Source organism: Hyaena hyaena, unplaced genomic scaffold (genome assembly GCF_003009895.1).
Source record: "Hyaena hyaena isolate Hyena2069 unplaced genomic scaffold, ASM300989v1 scaffold_93, whole genome shotgun sequence".
Taxonomy (NCBI): domain Eukaryota; kingdom Metazoa; phylum Chordata; class Mammalia; order Carnivora; family Hyaenidae; genus Hyaena; species Hyaena hyaena.
Window position 1 is genome coordinate 3,334,329 of NW_024080724.1, and position 21,665 is coordinate 3,355,993.

Genomic DNA, 21,665 nt, shown 5'->3' on the forward strand with positions numbered 1-21,665 from the left:
ATTTCAATAGAGCTGCTAGAAAACATGTAAAACCTCTGAACAGCTTCCCTTTGCCAAAACAGTTTATTGGAGCATTCAGGTTCCTTCAAGTTCTTTTGTCACGTATTTCCAAGTCAATGTTTAACCCTCATCTCCTATTTGTCCCTTGTACCACCTTCTGCCTCCACCCTCAACACGGCATGTGCCATTTTATAATTCCATGCCTTTGCACATACACTTCTTTCTGTCAAGAATGTTATATTCCCTCTTCCCTTTCTAATGAATGCCTATATATCCTCCAAGGCAAATACTGTTTCCTCCAATAAGTCACCCCTTAGTCCTCCAGACAAAGTTGGCCATCCCCTCTATGCTATAAATACTAGCTTATGCATCTGCCCCTAATAGACTCTGAACTCCCTGGGTTTAGTAAACAGGGAATGTTTAGACGACAGTATCATCTTCGGCCCCAGGACCTAAAGCACTTAGTAAATGCTTACTGAATAAATGAGTGACGGAATACTCCCTCACTACTGACTAGAAGTAGTGCTATTTTTTTTCTCCAACTAGTTTAATTGGTAAAATCCATACAAACATAACTCGAGTGCTAGCCTTTAGAGACCAATAAAATGAAATAAAAATACAAATTTGGGGCCAACATTGAGACTTAAGGAAAATTACCATAAAGTAACATTTCATGGGGGCTCATAGTTCAGATACTTATCATTGTTGACCGAACACACTTACTGAAGTCAATACCCTTTTATTCAACATATTAAATGTGTTGTTTAACTCTGGTAACCACAGCTGTGACTTAGTTAACGATCTCAATAAATCCTACTTAAATCAGAGACAGGAAAAAATTATGCAAATGAATTCTTATCTGTTTTTTCTGCCCAAGGCATATTTGATAACAGATAAAACATCTCCAAATAGTCTCTACTTAATAGTCAGGAAGCCATTTGAGGTTTTATTTGTATCAAAATCAAATACAAAGAAGAGGAGAAGCCTGATATATTCACAAATGATTTTATTCAGAAAGAAATTACACATTAAAAGGGGACATAGTTGAGAGCTTACTTTCACATATGGAAGTGAACTAGGAAAGTCAACAGTTATTAATATACAAAACCATATGATTAAAAAAGACAGTAATAGATAATGACAGATGGGCTTGCCTTACAGTCATCTGCAAAATATCTTTTGTTTAAAAACAAAAAGGTGTTTGTCTTTAAGACAGCTCTTTAGAAACAAGTCTAGAGTTCCAATGGACTTTAAAAATCAAACCAATGATACCATTCTCCACATAGGCTGTAACACACCCATATTCATCCAGCAGGGGTGAACCATCCAACAATTATACCTTGCAGCTAGACAGGATGTCTTCCACTAATCTCTTGTAAACCCAGGCATCACCCTTAAGCCGCTGCCTCTTGATACCCACCACGTCGGGTTTCTGAAGCTGGCACACTTCTAGTTCAAACTGCATTGTCACTTTACCAAAATCTGACTGTGTCTGACACTTCAGTGTATAGCTATGAAAACAAGATAAGAAGCCAGTTAGTAGCAGAACCATGAATATTCTGTACAAGAGATTTCTAAGCCTGTAGGAGGCCAGTGGAGAAAATGAACCATTATTTCATTAAGCAATATCTTACTGCTTACAGTTTCCAAATGACTTAGCTATACCTTAATCATGGAGCATGACAGGTGTTTTTGCAGACACTGAACTAGGATCTTAAGAAAGAATAAAGATGAAAGGCTTTACTAGAACTTTCCCTTATCCAAATAAAAGCCTTCCTTTCATAGCTACCTATGCCATTCATGCTCAAGAAATCTTCTGGCCTCCTTTATGCAACTCTTTCAACAGTATAATCCGGGGACAGTAGGCCATTTCCACAATGTTCACAACAAAAGAAAGTACAGGGAAGATTAAGAATATTTTTTTGTGTGCACCTCATCAGAAAATTGTTTTTCATATAAATAAAGCTGAAGCCACCAACCTGTCAGAAAGGTGTGTGTTTTTGAGGTTTTTCTAATAGTAGTAAGAGGTTATGATCGTTACACTTTATGGCAGAGTTGTAACAGAAAGCCCATGGAGATGGTCTATTCCCATGCTTGAAACACATGGTGTGTGTGTGTGTGTGTGTGTGTGTGTATGTGTGTCTGTGTGTCTGTGTATAATTAGAACTGTCGTATACCAACTCTGAAAATGGATAGCCCAGGCCAAATGAAGCCTTAAACACATCTTAAGAATCAGGCATGTTCCTGCAAAGTTACATAACTTGAATTCATGTAAAACAATTTCTTAATTCATGTGCAAGATATTTTTGTTCTATTTGTCTCACTAATCTCCAATAAATAATAGATAATACGATCAATTTTAAATTTCAGTTCCCTAAATATGGGGAACACATGATTAGGTACCATCCACAGAAGCATGGAAAAATTACTTGTATCTGTTATGTACTATGAGGTTTTACAAAATATCATCCTCTCTCTTATTTAGCTATGTGTTTGGGGTCTTCATCTCTTAAAAATGAGCAGTCACTATCAGAAATGTTGAAAGGAGTACTCTGTAGTTAAGGTTCCTGACGGGAAGATGAGCATAGAGCAATTCAGTCATATGGAAGAGAAAAGCCAATTCTTCATGAATGAAAAAAGATCATAATGGAATATACCTGAGATTAGCAACATCACATCCCTGAAAACCTTAGCTCTTGATATTCTGCTTTGTCACAAAGAAGTTAAAAACAAACAGAAGAGATAAAAAGGAAAAAAAAGGATCAAGGCAGAGACTTTGTGGTTGATGAGGAAGTTAGATGGATAAATTATTGGCTAACAGCCAGTTGGTGATCTGATAGAGAGACCACATGCTGAAGGAAAGATTATTGACAGTTTTCTGATATAGATTTGGCTAGAGGTTCTGGAACCACTGCTAAACCGCAAGCATGAAGACGGATCAGAGCGAGTTATATGTGTTCTGACGATGCCTAAAGAAGAAAGCCAGGGTTCAGGTAAGGAATGCTGGCCAACAATGTACAGATAATGAAAAGTAAAATTACTTTTGCAAAAGATTGTTTCCAAAAAATCTTACTCTATATCGAACATTCTAGTTAAATGTTTCTTATATCAATTAGTGGCTTTTTATCTGCTACAATAATGAAATGTGAAAGAGACATAACTGGAAATACTTAGAAATATGAACATCTTATTTCATGGTGGAGCCTCATAGAAGTAATTGGCTTAAGATGAAGAATCAGAGTTTTTCTTAAAAAAAAAAAAAAAAAAAAAGAAGAAGAAGAAAATATGAACATCTTAGATAAGGAGAAGAGGTCTGGCCATTCAGACCAGGAGATCACAGCCGCAGAGGCTTTGCCAGCAGCAGCTCACTCAACAGTGGGAAAGAGTTAAGGTGAAATAATTTCTTAAAGTGCAGAAACCTAGTCCTGCCCAACAGCAAGTCATACACAAAAGGATTCTATAAATCCCTGGTTTGAAGTTGTCTCATATATTTAGATTACAATTTAGAAACATTATTGAAAAGCAGAACATCAAAGGAAAATAGCGGATTGGGAAAAAAAAAAACTGGAAGAAGTTCAGATTTTTCCTAGTTTGAAAGTCTAACTTTGAAAGTGGTGACAATATGGCACTAGCTCAAAGAAAACCAAACAGGCTAAATTATGAACAATGACACTACCATAAAACTTTTTTTGATGAAAATGAGGTGGGGAAAATCTTTTTTAAAAAAAGAAGAATCATACATGTCTTCTTAAAGCTCAAAAGACATCAAGTAAAATGCAACAGCCTCTAAGCGTGCTTCTTACCCCTTTTGTACAAAGTCAACGTGCTTCTTTGGAAGAACAGACATTATTTCATTCAAGAGTTGATCTGGATTCACTAATTTGGTTGTAGTCACATTATAGTGGAGCTTAAAAAAGAAAAAGAAGGGGTAAGAAGTAAATCTTTACATCAACATAAACACCACCCTACCTAACTTAGAGATCCCAAACTCATTATAGTACAGGTTTAGACAGAAACATTTCCAGAAAAATACTGAAAGGATTTACAACCAATTCTTGGTAAGCTGGAGTAAAATGGCACTGGAGAGCTTGGAGAAATTATGTTCACTAGTAAGTACATCCAGATCATCCTTTTTAACTTTTCATCCTCTTCTCCTATCAATCTTTTTAGTGAAATACATAAATATTAATTCACATCTATCTGAGTTTTACTTGTTTCTCCATTCCTAGGGACACTGCATGTCTCCTATGTCAGAGACATTAACTGTCCTAAGATGTAAACTGTGAGAGATGAAACGAATACTCCAGGAAACAGGGTTTGAATATATAGCTGACCCTTGAATAATGCAGTGGCTAGGGGTACTGGGCCCTCATGCAGTCAAAAATCCACATATAACTTTGGACTCCCACAAAACTAGAGACATGAAAAGCAGCCTTCTGACTGAAAGCCTTAGAGATATCATACCAATCAATTAACACATATTCTGTATGTTATATGTATTATATTCTATATTCTTACAATAAAATAACATAGAGAAAAGAAAATGTTATTAAGAAAATAGAAAGGAAGGGAAAATACATTTACAGTACTGCACTGTATTTATCAATACTGTAAGTTTACATTATCTGTTTACAAGATGAATCCTCTATCTTCTATTAGTACCTACATCAATACTGTCTTACACGATACAAAACATGACAGATGTTACATGTATTACTAACACTAGATATAAAAATGAAAAGATAATGTGAAAAAGAAATTCATATTTATGTACAGGTATAATGATTCACTCATTGGTAACAAAAAGCCAGCAATATGACTGCTTCATGGTAGTCTAGTATAATCAATATGATTGTATCATAGTAGCTGAGCCTACACATTAATGAATAAATGGTTATAAAATTTTATGGGATGAAGTAATACAGTCATATTCATAATACAGTATTAGAAACACGTATATATATTTTTAAAAACACCTACTGATGATGATAGGCTGATAAGCGGTTTCTCCAAAGACAGGAGAAGCATACTGTAATATAATTCTTCGAAAGCAAAATTATAAAACAGTAAGAAAACTAACACATTATAATTTTATATTCAATACCACTCACCTTGTGTCTAAGTAATGATAGGCTATCCACTTCCATATGAGTCTTACACACAAGATTCTACATGAGGCACACTTAGGTAACAATGATGATGGCACAAAAACGTCTCTTAAGACTGTTTTCACACAGTTATTACATGTTCACATGAAGACACTCACACACATACACAACAGATAAGTTTATTAACTGTATGTTATGATGATTATTTACTGCTCATTAGAAGTGGATCATCATAAAGTCCTTCATGCTCTTCTTATTCATGTTGAGTAGGCTGAGGAGGAGGAGGAAAAGGAGAGGTTGTTCTTTCTTTCTCAGAGGTGGCAGAGGTGGAAGAGGTAGAAGGGGATGAGAAGGGGCAGACACACTCGGTGGAACTTTCTGGAAATATATTGCCAATTTCTGTCTGGCTTTATGCTTTTTCATGTCTCTAAAAAACGTTTCTGCCTGGTACCAATCCTCCTCCTCTCATTTGCTTTAGTTTCAGTGCCCATATCATAAAAGGATCCATGTCATAAACGAAGTCAAAAGTAGTCCTGAATAATCGAAACCCTTTTGCGAGATTGTCTAATGTCAATTTGTTTCCTAGCACTGCTTTTTCTACATGTTCTTCCTCATCACCTGTCACTGGTTCAGAGCACTTATCTCCATCAACTCATCTTCTGTTAATTCTTCCGGTGTGATGTCTATCAGCTCTTGAATTTCTACCCGTATCTTGAAACCCCCCCAAACATCTTTTTTGCCATATCCACAAACTCGTTCATAATTTCTCTGCTTGGCTCTGTTATAAATCCTATGAAGTTATGCACAACACGTGGACAGTTTTCTCCAGCAGAAATGTATTTCAGACTTAGGCTTTCATGACTTTTTTTTCTGCTATAACAATGGCATTTTCAATGATGTAATCCTTCTAGACTTCCATGACACTCTCTTCCATAATGCTGACAACCCTTTCCATAGTACTGCATGTAATCAGCCTGAAAGATCCTTATGACCCCCTTTTCTAGAGGATGAATTAGAAACACCATGCTTGGGGACAAGCAGACCACTTCAACACCTTCAGTGTTGAACTCACAGGGTTCTGGGTAGTCAGCGGCATTGTCCAACGTCAAAAGAACTTTAAAAGGCAGTCCCTGGGGAGCCTAGGTGGTTCAGTCAGTTAAGCATCTGGTTCTAATTCTTGATTTCAGCTTAGGTCATGATCTCACGGTGGTGAGATCGAGAGCCCCACGTTCAGCTCTGCACTGAGCATGGAGCGTACTTAAGATGCATCCATCTATCCTTTCTTCTATCCTTCCTTCCTTCTGTCTGTCTGTCCATTCTTCCTTCCTCTCTCTCTCTCCTTCTGCCCCTCTCCCCTGCTCTCTCTCTAAAAATAAATAAAATTTTTTAAAAATTTTATGGCAGTCCATTACTGGCAAGGTACTTCTTGATTTCACTGATGAAATCTATCCAGAAAAAGTATTCTCATTGTCTAGACCTTCTTGTACAACCAAAAGACTGGCAGTTGATGGTCATATTTTCCCTTCAAGACTCAGGGGTTAGCAGCTTTACAAATAAGGGCAGTGTTGATCATAAACCCAAGTGCATTTGCATAGAATAGTAGACCTAGCCTATCCCCTCCTGCCTTAAAGGCTGGTGCTCATTTTTCTTCCTTACTAGTGAATGCCTTTTGTGGCATTTCTTTTTCCAGAATAGGGTAATTTTGTCTGCATTAAAAACGTGTTCAGGAAGATATTCTTTCTCTTCAATGATTTTCTTAATGGCATCTGGGAACCAGTATCTACCGTCTCTTAGTCAGCGGAAGTTGCTTCTTTTGTTACCTTAACATTTTTTAAGCCAAATATCTTTCTAAAATTATCAAACCATCCCTTGCTGACATTAAATTCTCCAGCTTTAGATACCTCACCTTCCTTTTGCTTTAACTTGTCATAACATGACTTCACCTTTTTTCAAATCATATTAAAGCTTATAGGTATGCCTTCCTTACAGCAACCCTATACCTATATAAAAGCTGCATTCGCAATACGAGATTTAAAAAAAGTATTTTGCAAAAAATGCAAGGTTCTTTGCCTGTTAGCATAGCTGCCACAATGGCTTCATGAGTTTCCCTTTTAAAAAAAAAAAAAAAAAAAAAACAATGTTCCCTTCCACTGAATTCATTTATCTGGAAATGGTAGGCAACCACAGCCACAGACATCAATCTATGGTACATATCAAGCAATTCAAGTTTTTCTTGAAAAGTCATGACTTCTCCCTGCCTTTTTAAAAATGTTTTATTTATTTATTTGAGAGAGAGAGAGAGAGAGAGAGAGAGACAGTGTGAGCAGGGGAAGGCCAGAGAGAGGGGGGAAAACATACAGAATCCGAAGATAGGTTCCAGGCTCTGAGCTGTTAGCACAAAGCCAACATGGGGCTCGAACCCACAAACCATGAGATCATGATCTTAGCCAAAGTTGGACGCTTAACCGACTGAGCCACCCAGGAGTCCCGACTTCGAGTCTCTGCTTCTTGGGAGCACGTCCAGCATCGCTACTGGCACTTCATACAGGTCCGCTGGTGTTATTCAAGGTGTACGGCAAGGCGCTAAATGTGATTTATGTTTAAAATGTATTTAAATGTGAAAAATATGCAAGAACCACAAGAGATCATTTTTTACTGTGATATGCAATTTACTGAAGAGACGAATTTCTCACGTGGAGATGATTAGTGTCACACGGTGTTTTTAAGCAGACGCTCACTATACAAGCTCACCGCAAGAGCAAGAGAAGACAGCTACGGAATTATTACAGGAGTACGACATGGATTACAGTTGATTTTATGCAGTTATGATTTAATACTGCATCTTTAAGTGTGTTTACATTTCTCTCAACTGTGAATGGCACCACGTACAGTATGTGTTTGTGTGCATAAATTCTGATAAATTTTAACTTTTTATATTTGTTTATATCTTATGGTAGTAAATGATAAAATAGACTAATATCTACATACCTTTTTCTTAACTTTTTTGATATTTCTAGGCTATGCCTTTTTTGAGTTTTTTCCAAATTGTCACAAGTCTCCCCCAAAATTTTCCTAATATATTTGTTGAAAAAAATATACATGTAAGTGACCCACGCAGTTCAAACCCATGTCATTCAAGGGGCAACTGTATTCTTATTTTAGTATTTATATATTTGTTCCAATCTGACTTAGAAAAACATAATTAGCAAAAACTAATAACATACAGTTTCTTTAAAAATAAATTTCAGATCAGGGCACCTGGGTGGCTCAGTCAGTTAAGAGTCCGACTTTGGATGGGGCGCCTGGGTGGCTTAGTCGGTTAAGTGTCCGACTTTCACTTAGGTCATGATCTCGTGGTTTGTGGGTTCGAGCCCCGCGTCGGGCTCTGTGCTGACTGCCAGCTCAGAGCCTGCAACCTGTTTCAGAGTCTGTGACTCNCACTTAGGTCATGATCTCGTGGTTTGTGGGTTCGAGCCCCGCGTCGGGCTCTGTGCTGACTGCCAGCTCAGAGCCTGGAGCCTGTTTCAGAGTCTGTGACTCCCTCTCTCTCTGACCCTCCCCTGCTCACACTGTCTCTCTCTCTGCTAGAAATAAATAAAACATTAAAAAAAAAAAAAAAAAAAGAGTCCAACTTTGGTTCAGGTCATGACCTAACAGTCTGTGAGTTTGAACCATGCATTGGGCTCTCTGCTGTTAGCACAGAGCCCACTTCAGGTCCTCTGTTCCCGTCTCTCTCTGCCCCTCCCTTGCTTGCACTCACTCACTTGCTCTCTCTCAAAATAAACTTTTAAATAATAAATAAATTTAAGATTTTAAAAAGCTAGTCCTCCTGATTGTGATGATAGTTTCGCAGGTGTCTATATAATGTCAAAGCATACTAACCAAACATTTTTAAGTATAGTTTATTTAGGTCAATTATACCTCTATAAATCTTTTTTTTTTTTTTTTTTAAGAGTCAATATGGGAATGCAAACTGGTATAGCCACTCTGGAAAACAGTATGGAGGATCCTCAAAAAATTAAAAATAGAACTATCCTAGGCACTACTAGATATTTAACCAGGGGATACAGATGTGCTGTTTCAAAGGGGCACACGCACCCCAATGTTTATAGCAGCACTATCAACAATAGCCAAAGTATGGAAAGAGCCCAAATGTCCATCGATGGATGAATGGATAAAGAAGATGTGGTGAGTGTGTGTGTGTGTGTGTATATATATATATATATATATATATATATGAAAAAAAAATATATAAAAATATATATATAAAATGGTGTATTACTCAGCAAACAAAAAGGATGAAATCTTACCATTTGCAACTAGGTGGATGGAACTAGAAGGTATTATACCAAGCGAAATTAACCAGAGGAAGACAAATATATATGACTTCACTACTCATGTGAGGACTTTAAGTTACAAAACAGATGAACATAAAGGAAGGGAAGCAAAAATAATATAAAACAGGGAGAGGGACAAAACATAAGAGACTCTTAAATATAGAGAATAAACAGGGTTGCTGGAGGGGGTGTGGGAGGGGGGATGGGCTAAATGGGTGAGGGGCATTAGGGAATCTATTCCTGAAATCACTGCTGCACCATATGCTAACTAACTTGGATATAAATTAAAAAATAAACTATTAAAAAGAGTCAATATAAAGAAAATACCAGATAAATTCTAGTGCAGATGATACACCACCTGTAGATGAGTGTTCAACGACCAGAGTTTAGAGACCCAGCTTCAAGTTATAAAAGGAATAAGTGGCACAGCTATGGCAAGGACACTCTGTCTTCTGGGTCCCCATCCAGGGCTGTTTCACCAAACTAAATTGGCTTTGTCTAGATGATAAGCAGAATACTTCCAAATACAATTTAAGTGATTCCTTGTATAAAATAAAGAATTAACCTGGGGCACCTGGGTGGTTCAGTTAGTTAAGCAGCCAGCTCTTGATTTCCTCTCAGATCATGACCTCATGGTTTGTGAGATGGAGCCCTATTTCGGGCTCTGCGCTGATAGCACAGAGCCTGCTTGGGATTCTCTCTCTCCTCCTTTCTCTGCCCCTCCCTTGTTTGTGTACATGCTCTCTCTTAAAATAAATAAATACACATTAAAAAAATTAATCCTAATTTACCTGTTTAAACTTCAGATTTTTTACAGATTGTTTCCTACCAGAGGCTTAACTATGTATGATCTGCATCTTAACAAATTAAGGTGTTCTTTATGCCATCTTTTTTAAAGTTTTCTAAGTTTATAATTTTTTAATGTAAACAATAGGTAAAGGGGCACCTCGGTGGCTCAGTCAGTTAAGAGTTCAACTTTGGCTCAGGCCATTATCTCACAGTTTGTGGGTCGGAGGCCCGTGTTGGGCTCTGTGTTGACAGCTCAGAGCCTGGAGACTGCTTCAGATTCTGTATCTACTTCTCTCTCTGATCCTCTCCCACTTGTGTCTCCCCTTCTCTCAAAAATGAATAAATAAATATTAAAAAACAAAAAGAAGTAGGTAGAAGAAATGAAACTAATTTCCTAAAGTGAGCCCTGCAGTTCTGCAAAAGCTTAAAGAATTTAAAAGGGTTACAGATCCAAAGTTACATCAAGTTTCTGATGTTATGTGTGTGTTAATGAGGACTATAGTTCTGCTATATCAGGGTTAAAAATGTTCAACATGGATGATAATTTCACTCAATACTGGAACACCTTTGGGACGCCTGGGCAGCTCAATTGGTTGAGCATCCGACTCTTGATTTAGGTTTAGGTAATGATCCCAGGGATAGAGCCCCGTGTCAGACTCTGCACTGAGCATGAAGCCTACTTAAGATTCTCCCTCCCTTCCTCTCTCTCCCTGTGCCCCTCTTCCCCACTTGTGCGTGCGCCCTCTCTCTCAAAAGTACAGCATAGGGAATACAGTCAATAACATTCTTTTTTTTTTTTCAGTGACAGTATTTTATTTTTTTTTATTTTTTATTTTTTTACAAATAGTTTATTGTCAAATTAGTTTCCACATAACACTCAGTGCTCATCCCCACAAGTGTCCTCCTCCATGCCCATCCTTCCTCCCCCCGACATCCATCAGTCCTCAGTTTTTGTCAGCATTCACGAGTCTCTCATGGTTTGCCTCTCTCCCTTTCCCCCACCATTTCCACCCTTCTTCTCCCCCTTGTTCCTCCGTCAAGTTCCTCCTAATCCTCCTATACGTGCAAACATATGATATTTGTCCTTCTCTGCCCAGTCAGTAACATTCTAATGACACAGTATGGTGCTAGATGGTAACCACACTCACCATGGTGAGCACTGCATAATGTACAGAATCATGAAACTAATATAACATGGTATATCAATTACACTTCAGTAATAAAAATTTTTTAAAAACATTGGAAAATCTTATACAAGAGTTTCTTTTTTTTTCTAAATTTTTTAATGTTTTATTTATTTCTGAGAGAGACAGACAGACAGACAATGTGAGCAGGGGAGGGTCAGAGAGAGAGGGAGACACAGAATCTGAAGCAGGCTCCAGGCTCTGAGCTAGCTGTCGATGCGGGGCTCGAACCCACGAATTGTGAGATTATGACCTGAGCCAAAGCTGGATGTTTAACCGACTGAGCCACCCAGGCACCCCTATAAGACAGTGCTTCATGTACATTTCACAGAGGTAGCTTTGTTTAGGTATCTCAGCTCTATGAAGGTGCTGGGGTAGAAATTATCTCCAGTTTTTACAAATAAGGAAATTGAGGAGGCAGGGATAAAATGACTTATCCAAGCTACAAAGTACAAAGTCGAAGCTGGAACTTGGGTCTTCTCATTCCCAATCTATGGTTTTTCTCCTACATCCTGGAAGTAGTAGATAATCCTTGGAAACTGAACTAATATCATAGTAGTTTCTACTGGAAAATGCATTCAGTGTCCAAACAAGTTACACAGGTACACACTTTTAGGGTATTATCCATTAGTATTTGACAACTGCTTAGCTTCTCAATAATGTATATGATTGGACATGTTTCCTTAATTTTTTTTTTATCTAATATTTTTCAGGAAAATGGCACTATGGTTTTCTTAAAATTTTTTTAACATTTATTCATTTTGGAGAAAGAGACAGAGCACAATCAGGGGAGGGGCAGAGAGAGAGAGGGAGACATGGAATCTGAGCTGTCAGCACAGAGCCTAATGTGGGGCTCAAGCCCACAAACCACAAATCAAACAACTCATGAGATCATGACCTGAGCCAAAGTCTGATGCTTAACTGACTGAGCCACCCCGTTGCCCCAGCGCTATGAGTTTGATCCCAATGTCAGTGTTTGAAATATTTCATAACTGTCTCAATCTAGAGAAATCTTAGAACGAAAGGACAAAATATACCTAATAAACAGCCATATGCAAAACTTCTCAGTACATTAATTAAGTTCAACAGGGAACAAATATTAATGGATAAATTCTATCTTCTTCCACTTTAAAACAGGACACACCTGAATATTCTCCCCTGAAGCACACTTTTGTCCAACAGCTCATCATTTTCCTTCCCCAAACAAGCCCAAATTTGCCCCAAATGGGAGTCTCAGTGCAAAAACTAAACAGAGACCCAATCCCCAAATCACAGGGAACACTACCATCTTCTCTTCCCCCCTCTGGAACTTACACCTCTTGGAATATGTTTTTACTGCAGCACGAGCAACATCCCTGTCTTCACTGCTACTCTGAGATTCTCAATGCTGTGGGCTGTGTCATTTCCGAGTGGAGTCTTATTTATACCTTTACCTCTTACTTCCCTGAACAAAAATGTCATTAATTAGATGTTTAAAGGAATCCTCAGAGCGAATTCAAGAGAGTAAGAAGTATTTTATATCTACTAATAACTTCTTTTTTCCTTTCCTTTCCCCAACAAACATATTGCCCATACCACGGACACATTAAGCCTTTTTAAAGCATGATAGGACTATCAAAAGTCCAAACCTCTTAGGCCTGTGAGGCCCTGTCAGTCTACCTTCCCAGTGTGCTACTCACTATTTTCTTCACATACACCACAAAGTTCAAGTTCACTTCCCATGCATTCAAACATGTTGTGAGGGCCTACAAGGTATCCATGTGCCACAGATATGACAATTAAGCTCAAGTCTCCATCCTTAAGGCAGCTCTAAGTTCCTCCATACGCCCCACCTTTCCCCGCCTCCATGCTGTCTCTGTGATTAATCTACCTGAATATTTGAATTATAGTTATTTGCTCCTAGAAAGGATCAAGTATACATAATTTACCTCTGCATTCTCAAAACCCATTGCATTAAAATGCATAAAATAAAAAATAATCCAGTCATTCATTACTTCTCTTGGAAAAAAAATGATAAGTCCAGTTAGCAGCTAGCTCCTGAGATCCATACTAAAGAATCCCAGTGCACTTACCTTTAGTCTTCTTGGCCCATCTCTGGCAGAGCCCTTCCTTCTGCTCCTGGTAAGCACAGTGATAACCTTATCCAACCCCCTTTCAAGACTCCCAAACACTTTGGTTCCTTTTCTTTTTGGAGTATCCTCTACATGTGCTTGGTTGAGATCTAGTTCCACTGAGCGACATCTTAAAAAGAAAAAAATCCATGAGTAAAACTGGGCCTCCTGCCAGTCGGGGCCATCACAGACTGTTCGAGTATGCCAAGGCCAGACCAGCTCACTCCTCAAAGAGTACAAAAGCCATCTCCCACTGGAATGTAGCCATCACCCCTCCCCTCAGCCAACTGCCTCTTGGCAAAACTATTTTTTCCCTAGCTTCTTAAAATACATATATACAGAAAGCAAAACTAAAAGGCACCTGATGGAATGGGAGAAGATATTTGCAAACAATATATCAGATAAAGGGTTAGTATCCAAACTCTATAGAAAACTTATGTGTCTGTTAACCATCTGCATGTCTTCTTTGGAAAAGTGTCTACACATGAAAAAATGCTCAACATCACTCATCATCAGGGAAACACAAATCAAAACCACAATGAGATACCACCTCACACCTGTCAGAATAGCTAACATTAACAACTCAGGCAACAACAGATGTTGGCAAGGATGTGGAGAAAAAGGAACTCTTTTATACTGCTGGTGGGAATGCAAACTGGTGCAGCCACTCTGGAAAACTGTATGGAGGTTCTTAAAAAAATTAAAAATAGAACTACCCTATGACCCAGCAATTGCACTACTAGGTATTTATCCAAAGGATACAGGTATGCTGTTTTGAAGGGACACATGCCCCCCAATGTTTATAGCAGCACTTTCAACAATAGCCTAAGTATGGAAGGAGCCCAAATGTCCATTTACAGATGAATGGATAAAAAAATGTGGTATGTACATATATATGTATATAATGGAGTATTACTTGGCAATCAAAAAGAACGAAATTTTGCCATTTGCAACTACATGGATCCAACTACATGGATTTGTCAGAGAAAGACAAATATATGACTTCACTCATATGAGGACTTTAAGATACAAAACAGATGAAGCAAAAATAATATAAAAACAGGGAGGGGGGACAAAACACAAGAGATTCTTAAATGTAGAGAATAAATAGAGGGTTGCTGGAGGGGTTTAGGGAGGGGGGATGGGCTAAACAGGTAAGTGGCATTAAGGAATCTACTCCTGATATTGTTGCACCATATGCTAATTAACTTGGATATAAACTAACAAATAAACTATTAATAAAAAATCATATAGAATAGTTGAGTGAATAGTACAATGAATCCCATATACCCTTTTATATTCAACAGTTGTTAATATTTCACATTTGCTTTCTCTACATATATAGATAAATGAATACATTAAATATATGTACATCTTTGCTGAACCATCTGAAGGTAACCCGCCTGAAGATACCATGAGACTTCACTCTGAAACACTTCAGCACACATACCCAACAAATAAGGAGATTTTCTGTATAACCATAATACCAACATGATATCAAGAAAATTAATAATAATGCCACAGTACTGTCTAATATCTAGTTCATGGTCTAATTTCCCCAACTGTCTTCAAAATGGATCCTGCTTTTAAAAACAGCTATTTCAGGGGTGCCTGGGTGGCTCAGTTGGTTAAGTCTGATCATGCCCCACGTCGGGCTCTGTGCTGACAGAGTAGAACCTACTTGGGATTCTCTATCCCTCTCTCTCTTCCCCTCCCCTGTTCCCACCCACATACCTACTCTATCTTTCTCTCTTTCTCTCAAAATAAATAAATAAACTTTACAAAAATTAAAAAATAAAAATAAAAAATAGCTATTATAGACACTGAGGGCACCTGGTTGGCTCAGTCAGAGGAGCATGAAACTCCTGATTTCAGGGTCGTGAGTTTGAGCTCCAAACTGGACGTAGAGATTACTTAAAATAAATAAATAATTTAAAAAATAAAAATAAATAAAAAATAAAAAAAGACAATAAAGGGTCACCAATGCTGTAGAACTGCCCATGTCCATATAAGAAGAATGAGTTTTCTTTAACACACTGGTTGGTATTTTTACTATATGAACAACTGCTATCTGTTAGTGGACGTCTATACTCCACCGGAAGTGTAGGAAAAGATGGGCCTCAGAACGGGGACTATGTGGCTGAGGCCAGGGCCACTGTCTTCCCAGTGTGTTAAGGTGCCAGTCCTACTGCTGAAGAGTTTCAGATTTCTTGCCCATGAGGAAGGCAGCAACAACAGCTATAGTAATGGCCATAGACCATCCTCATTCAGCTAGACATTTCTACAGGCTAGACATTTCTACAGTCTCTGACATGATTTACACAATGGTTTGTTACCTTAATCAGGCTGATCATACATGAAAAAAGGAAATCTCATTCATACACTAAAGATCAAAGAATCTAAACAACAGAACACTTACCGCCTCTCAGGGCTAATGACACCTGTCATTAACTTCTCTGTTCCTGCTGCATTTATCGGCATTTTAATTGGAGTTTCTTTCAAGCACTGGTTTCTGGCTATTAGAAAAACAACAAACACAAACCATATGTAGCTGGCATATTATGGTTTCAAAATTTCTGTCAATAATGCATACACTACTTACTCATTGACTCAGAAATATTGTGATCGCTTGGCCAGTGGTGTTAAGGCTCTAATTATTTAAAGAATTATGTCCATGTGATTTATAATAAAAACAAAATCATTTTGGCTTTGCGTGTGTGGCTCTTCTTTTCCTTCACTGCAAAACTGAGGCCACGATTAAAATTTTACTATAAATATTATACGACAAATTTAAATAGATCATATAAATACAGATTTTTATGACTACTGATTCTCCTTTCTATAAACAGAAGTCAATCTGTATTTATACAAGGATCCAATTTATGCTTTTAATTGAAAATAGTACTGAGAGGTATTCAATTCCTTGCCCTACTCAAAGCCTGTTAGGCAAAGGGAACAGTCCCTGTGAAGGCTTGACAAAAGTTATTAAACAGTGTGAGCTTTTGTTACTTTTATATTTAGAATATAAATTCTATTCTAGAATTCTGTGTTTCATTCTAGTAGGCTATTTGTATCCAGATAATTTGTGACAAATTCAGAATAACAAATCTGGTTATCACTAGTCAACTTTTTGTTTATGATCTAAAGTTGCACACCCTTTAGAGGGAATAACACTTTATAATAAACATATGATAGCAAGTTTTTAAGAAGACATAAGAGGGGTTTTTTTTGTTTATGATTACTCAGGATCATTTTCACTGGTTCCACAAGAACAAGAAAACAATATCTCTGAAAGCAGTTTTCATCTTTGTATAAAGGAGTATCCACTATTATGCATAGTTACTTGTTGATGAATTTTCACTGACTGGATTGTACCAGATTAAGAAAAGTGATTAATGCTTATGTGAGAAATGACTCAGAGTGAAAGAAAGTGAAGTGCATACATTGCACTAATGGAAGCTATCAATCGGGGCTTTAGCCAGTAGCTTCTATAGGTGGATCTTATGTTTAAGAAAAATAGCCAATTAACAGCTTTAGACCAACACAATCTTTCTCACAAGAGAAAGTTTCTATGCAATATGATGATACTTTAAGATTATAAATTCCAGGGGCGCCTGGGTGGCTCAGTCAGTTAAGTGTCCGACTTTCGCTTAGGTCATGATTTCATGGTTCGTGGGTTCGAGCCCCGCGTCGGGCTCTGTGCTGACTGCCAGCTCAGAGCCTGGAGCCTGTTTCAGAATCTGGGACTCCCTCTCTCTCTAACCCTCCCCTGCTCACGCTGTCTCTCTCTCTCTTAGAAATAAATAAAACTTTAAAAAAAAAAGATAAATTCCAAACTTTCCATGTTTCAAAACTTTCAGAATTACGTGAAAAATTAAAACACACAGGGGCACATGTGGCTCAGTTGGTTAAGCATCAAACTTCAGCCCAGGTCATAATCTCATGGTTTGTGTCTTCGAGCCCTGCGTTGGGCTCTGTACTGCCAGCTCACAGCCTGGAGCCTGCTTCAGATTCTGTGTCTTCCTCTCTGTTCCTCCCCCGCTCATGCTCTGTCTCTCTCTCTCTCTCTTTCTCTCTCTCAAAAATTTAAAAAAAAACATTAAAAAATATTTTTTAAAGTTAAAATATACATACTCAGTAATAGAAAGGACTATAAGTATCAAAGTCTTAAAAAAAAAGCTCTCAATGAGTTAAAGTTCATCTTATCTCCTTACCCAACCTCCTGACTCACAAAAGATAATCTAGCTATATTAACATGTAACAGAAGAGAAATACTCCATTAGGAAAAAATATAATAGCAGCTACTACTACTAATGTCCGACCTTAGTATCCAGATATTTCCTCACTGAACCCTCATAACAGCCCCAGGCAGTCACACATGCTTATCACACCAAACTAGCTAGCATCACAATTCTAGGGAAGATGTCGCTTGAGTTGATGAACCAGAGAATGCCATTAACAGAATAACAAAACTTCCAGGAAATATTCTGACAAAGTTGATCCTAATATCTTTACAAGAAGCAGAGCTCTGAAACTGGCTATCAGCCCCATCAGCAAGCTGCAAGCACAATGGCAGGACGCAATTTAGCAGCAGTTCACATGGCAATGTCTTGGGGAGTTTGGGTTCATGAGGCTCTTAACATAAAACAAGAGTAGGTTACAATTGCTAGAAAAAAGGCCAAAAACAGTTTAGGAGTCATTTTAAAAAGTGACTTGCGGGCACTTAGGTGGCTCAGTCAGTTGAGCATCCGACTCTTGATTTGGGCTCAGGTCACAATCCCAAGGTCATGGGATCAAGCCCTGTGTCAGGCTCCATGCTGAGCGTGGAGTCTGTTTAAGATTCTCCCCCTCTCCCTCTCTTTCTTTCTTCTCTCTCTCCCTCTGCCCCTCTCCCCCACTTGTGCTCACTCTCTCTAAAAATAAAAACTTTTTAAAAAATGACATAGACCAGATCACAATAAATAAAACTCATTCAGGCTCTCTCTTAATTCATTCCTTCATTTAACAGATATGGCCCCACTATATACCAGGCATTGGGCACCTACTAAGTACCAGACAATAAAGATGGCCCCTACCATATACTATGCCATGCTGCTAACATGGCAGACAGAATCTCTACTCTCATGACACTTACTGTCTTATCCTAATGAGACCCAGTAGTAGAAAATTGGGTTCAGTTCTAGGCACTGACAAAATAGAATGTGCCCAAATGAGGCCAGCAAGAAAACAATGAGTTGTCATAAAGGAAATCGCTTAAATAATTGGTGATGACTGAGTTGATGAGGAAACCAAGGGCAATGAGAAAGTTGTAATATCCGGATGCAGATCTAGATCTCTAGAAGGACATCACAGGGCTATGAGTGCTTCTGAAATCTGAGCAAGAGCAGGATCAGATACCAGAACCGGAGATCCAAATGAGTGAGAAGGGCTCAGCAGAGACTTCAGTTTTAGTCATGATAAGTGGGGGCAAAGGAGAAAGCAAAAGTCTAACATGACCTGGGGCAAATCACTTGTCTGAGCCTTGTGTTCTTCAGCTGTGAAAAAAGCAGGTGGATGAAATGAGCTCTAACTTGCCTGCTGGCTTTTATATTCTATGATGCTATACTTCAACTTTATATATGTGAAAAAGAGAAAAAATATCACTTAAGAAAAATGCGAAGTTGACTAATATGATTTCATTTCGACCAATGCAAATAACACAGGGTAAAAAAAAAAAGCAGAAATTCCTGAAAGCAATGCTAACCATTTCTGACCTGTTATGTGTTTATTTAGATGAATAGAATTTGAAGGTATTGTACTACTGATTAGTCCATATAGCAAATACCTTTTGAGGGTGTAGTGTAACGATTTGGTGTAGAGAGTATTTCTCTCTTATGCTGGTTCTTATTAACTGGAGTCTTTGGCTCAGGAAATACAAAACACTCATCATTCTTTACAGCAGACTTAGGCGTATATACATTCTCTTTGTTCTTTAATTTATTGGCAGATGCTCTGCATAATACTGGAGTTAATGATTTAGATTCCAGACCATTTGATTCTGTCCAATGCTTGGCAAACTGGAAAAAAAAAAGTTACTGGATAAAGCACAATGAAGAAGAAAAGTCAATTTCTCTACAACATGCCTTAATCATTTGCAAATTACCATGCACCATTTTTATTAAAATGAAATACTCTCAAAAGGATATTATTGGCAATACCAGGAAATTTGAAAATGTATATTCAATTCTCTTTAGTACATGTAGATCACTTTAGTCTGTTCTATTGACAGATCATTTTCAACATGTTTTAGGCTGAGTGTTAAATCACACATATCCAGATCCCAGGCAATACTGAGAAGAGCCACAAATAAATCCCTGAGAATTGTTTTCCATGCCTAGATTCCCATGGTTTGTCTCTAATATGTACCAAAAAATAAAAGTTTAGTCAATGATGACAGTAGAAAAACCGTGTTAAAATACTCTAACAGAAATGTTGGATACAAAATACTTTTTAATCATTTTGAATTTATGGTTGAGCTTGCCAAAAAATAAGGAAAATCCTCAGAGGCTAAGAAGAGGAGCATGAATCCAGAGATATAATAAAGGCTGAAGCTGTCTACTGCTCTAAGGCCACCTACCTACCGTCTTGGACAGCCGGCAGCCTGGCTCTAACAGCCTGGAGGCCTTACGCCTATGCCAGGTGGTGAGTTAGAACTGAAGTGCTCATGAAAAGCCAGAGGAGGCTATAACTAAAATGAAAGGCAGGTACCTGGGTGGCTCAGTCAGTAAAGCATTCGACTTCAGTGCAGGTCTTGCTTGATCTCATGTTTGCCCCACAACCATGACGAGCCCTGTGTTAGGCTCCTCGCGGACAGTACAGAACCTGCTTGGGATTCTCTCTCTCTCCTTCTCTCTGCCCCTCCCCTACTCGTGCTCTCTTTCTCTCAAAAACAAAACACAAAAAAAACTAGGGGTACCTGGGTGGTTCAGTTGGTTAAGCATCAGACTTTGGCTCAGGTCATGATCTCATGGTTTGTGCTGACAGCTCAGAGCCTGGAGCCTGCTTTGTATTCTGTGTCGTCGCCCCGCCCCTCCCCCACTCCCTCTGTCTCTCTCTCTCTCTCTCAAAAATAAACATTAAAAAATTATTTAAAAAACTAAATGAAATGGTAAATTAAATATAAATCTGCCCTATAAAGAAGTCGGCACAAAAATGTGTCTGCCCTGGACTTGGCTCTGGAGAAGCCAAAGTCTCCTTTAATAATTTGTAATTTCACACAGGTTTGGGGGCCAAATTCATACTATTTGAATGCACTATGGTCCTATGTGCATTCAAGGAAAATATAATCCCTAGCTCTTAAAAAACACTCCAGAGAATAAAAGGAACACATCTCAATTCATTTTAGAAGACTACTATAATCACCATCAGGTAAGATTAATACAAAATGGGGTAGAATGCAAAGAAAGAAAAAGAAAGCATTATTTGACATTGTTCTACATTGTCTAAAGTTTTACAAAATGATTGTATCTGTGTATAAATTCTGTAATAATAAAACTAAAATTTTCAAAACAAAAAAGATTATATGAAACAGAAAATTATAGGACATTTTCATTTAAGAACAAAGAAGCAAAAATTCCAAACAAAACATTAGCAAACTAACCCCAGAAATGTATTAAAAAGATAGCAAACCAGGCTTATATAAAGAATACAAGACTGCTTTAACATCAAAAATATTGATATAACATATAACTACATTATTTAATGTAGCTAATTATATTAACTAGTGAAAGGAACAAAAATAGATGATTTTCTCAATAGGTAAATTTTATCTAATTTGTTTCCTGCAATACAGATTTGTGACTTTTACTACACTTGATCTTAGCCAAAAGGCCGAGAAGCGATAAGATTTGTGACTTTTAGAAATATCTTAGCAATGCGCGCCTGAGTGGCTCAGTCGGTTAAGCATCTGACTTCGGCTCAGGTCATGATCTCACGGTTCTTGGGTTCGAGCCCCACATCGGGCTCTCTGCTGACAGCCAGCTCAGAGCCTGTTTCGGATTCTGTGTCTCCCTCTCTCTCTGACCCTCCCCTGCTCCTGCTCTCTCTCTCAGAAATAAATAAAACATTTAAAATAAAAAAAAAGATCTTAGCAAAACA

The 21,665-nt window shown here is 38.0% G+C and overlaps 1 protein-coding gene and 1 pseudogene across 6 annotated transcripts in view; both read right to left on the reverse strand.

Annotated features, from left to right (window-relative positions):
• Nucleotides 1-989: 989 nt before the first annotated feature.
• Nucleotides 990-21,665, reverse strand: part of MELK (maternal embryonic leucine zipper kinase) — a 91,594-nt gene continuing 70,918 nt past the window's right edge. For 5 of the 6 annotated variants that reach the window (XM_039234852.1, XM_039234853.1, XM_039234851.1 and 2 more), the window contains 5 exons: nt 19,354-19,585; nt 15,949-16,045; nt 13,491-13,659; nt 3,804-3,907; nt 990-1,511 (listed from right to left, as the gene is read on the reverse strand). In XM_039234852.1, the coding sequence (XP_039090783.1) occupies nt 1,334-1,511; nt 3,804-3,907; nt 13,491-13,659; nt 15,949-16,045; nt 19,354-19,585 (780 nt within the window). In that variant the 3' untranslated portion in view covers nt 990-1,333. Of the gene's footprint in view, nt 1,512-3,803; nt 3,908-5,271; nt 5,380-13,490; nt 13,660-15,948; nt 16,046-19,353; nt 19,586-21,665 lie in introns of those variants that run through there. The other variant, XM_039234854.1, reaches the window with a different exon arrangement.
• On the reverse strand, nt 21,269-21,410 carry LOC120233545 (annotated as a pseudogene).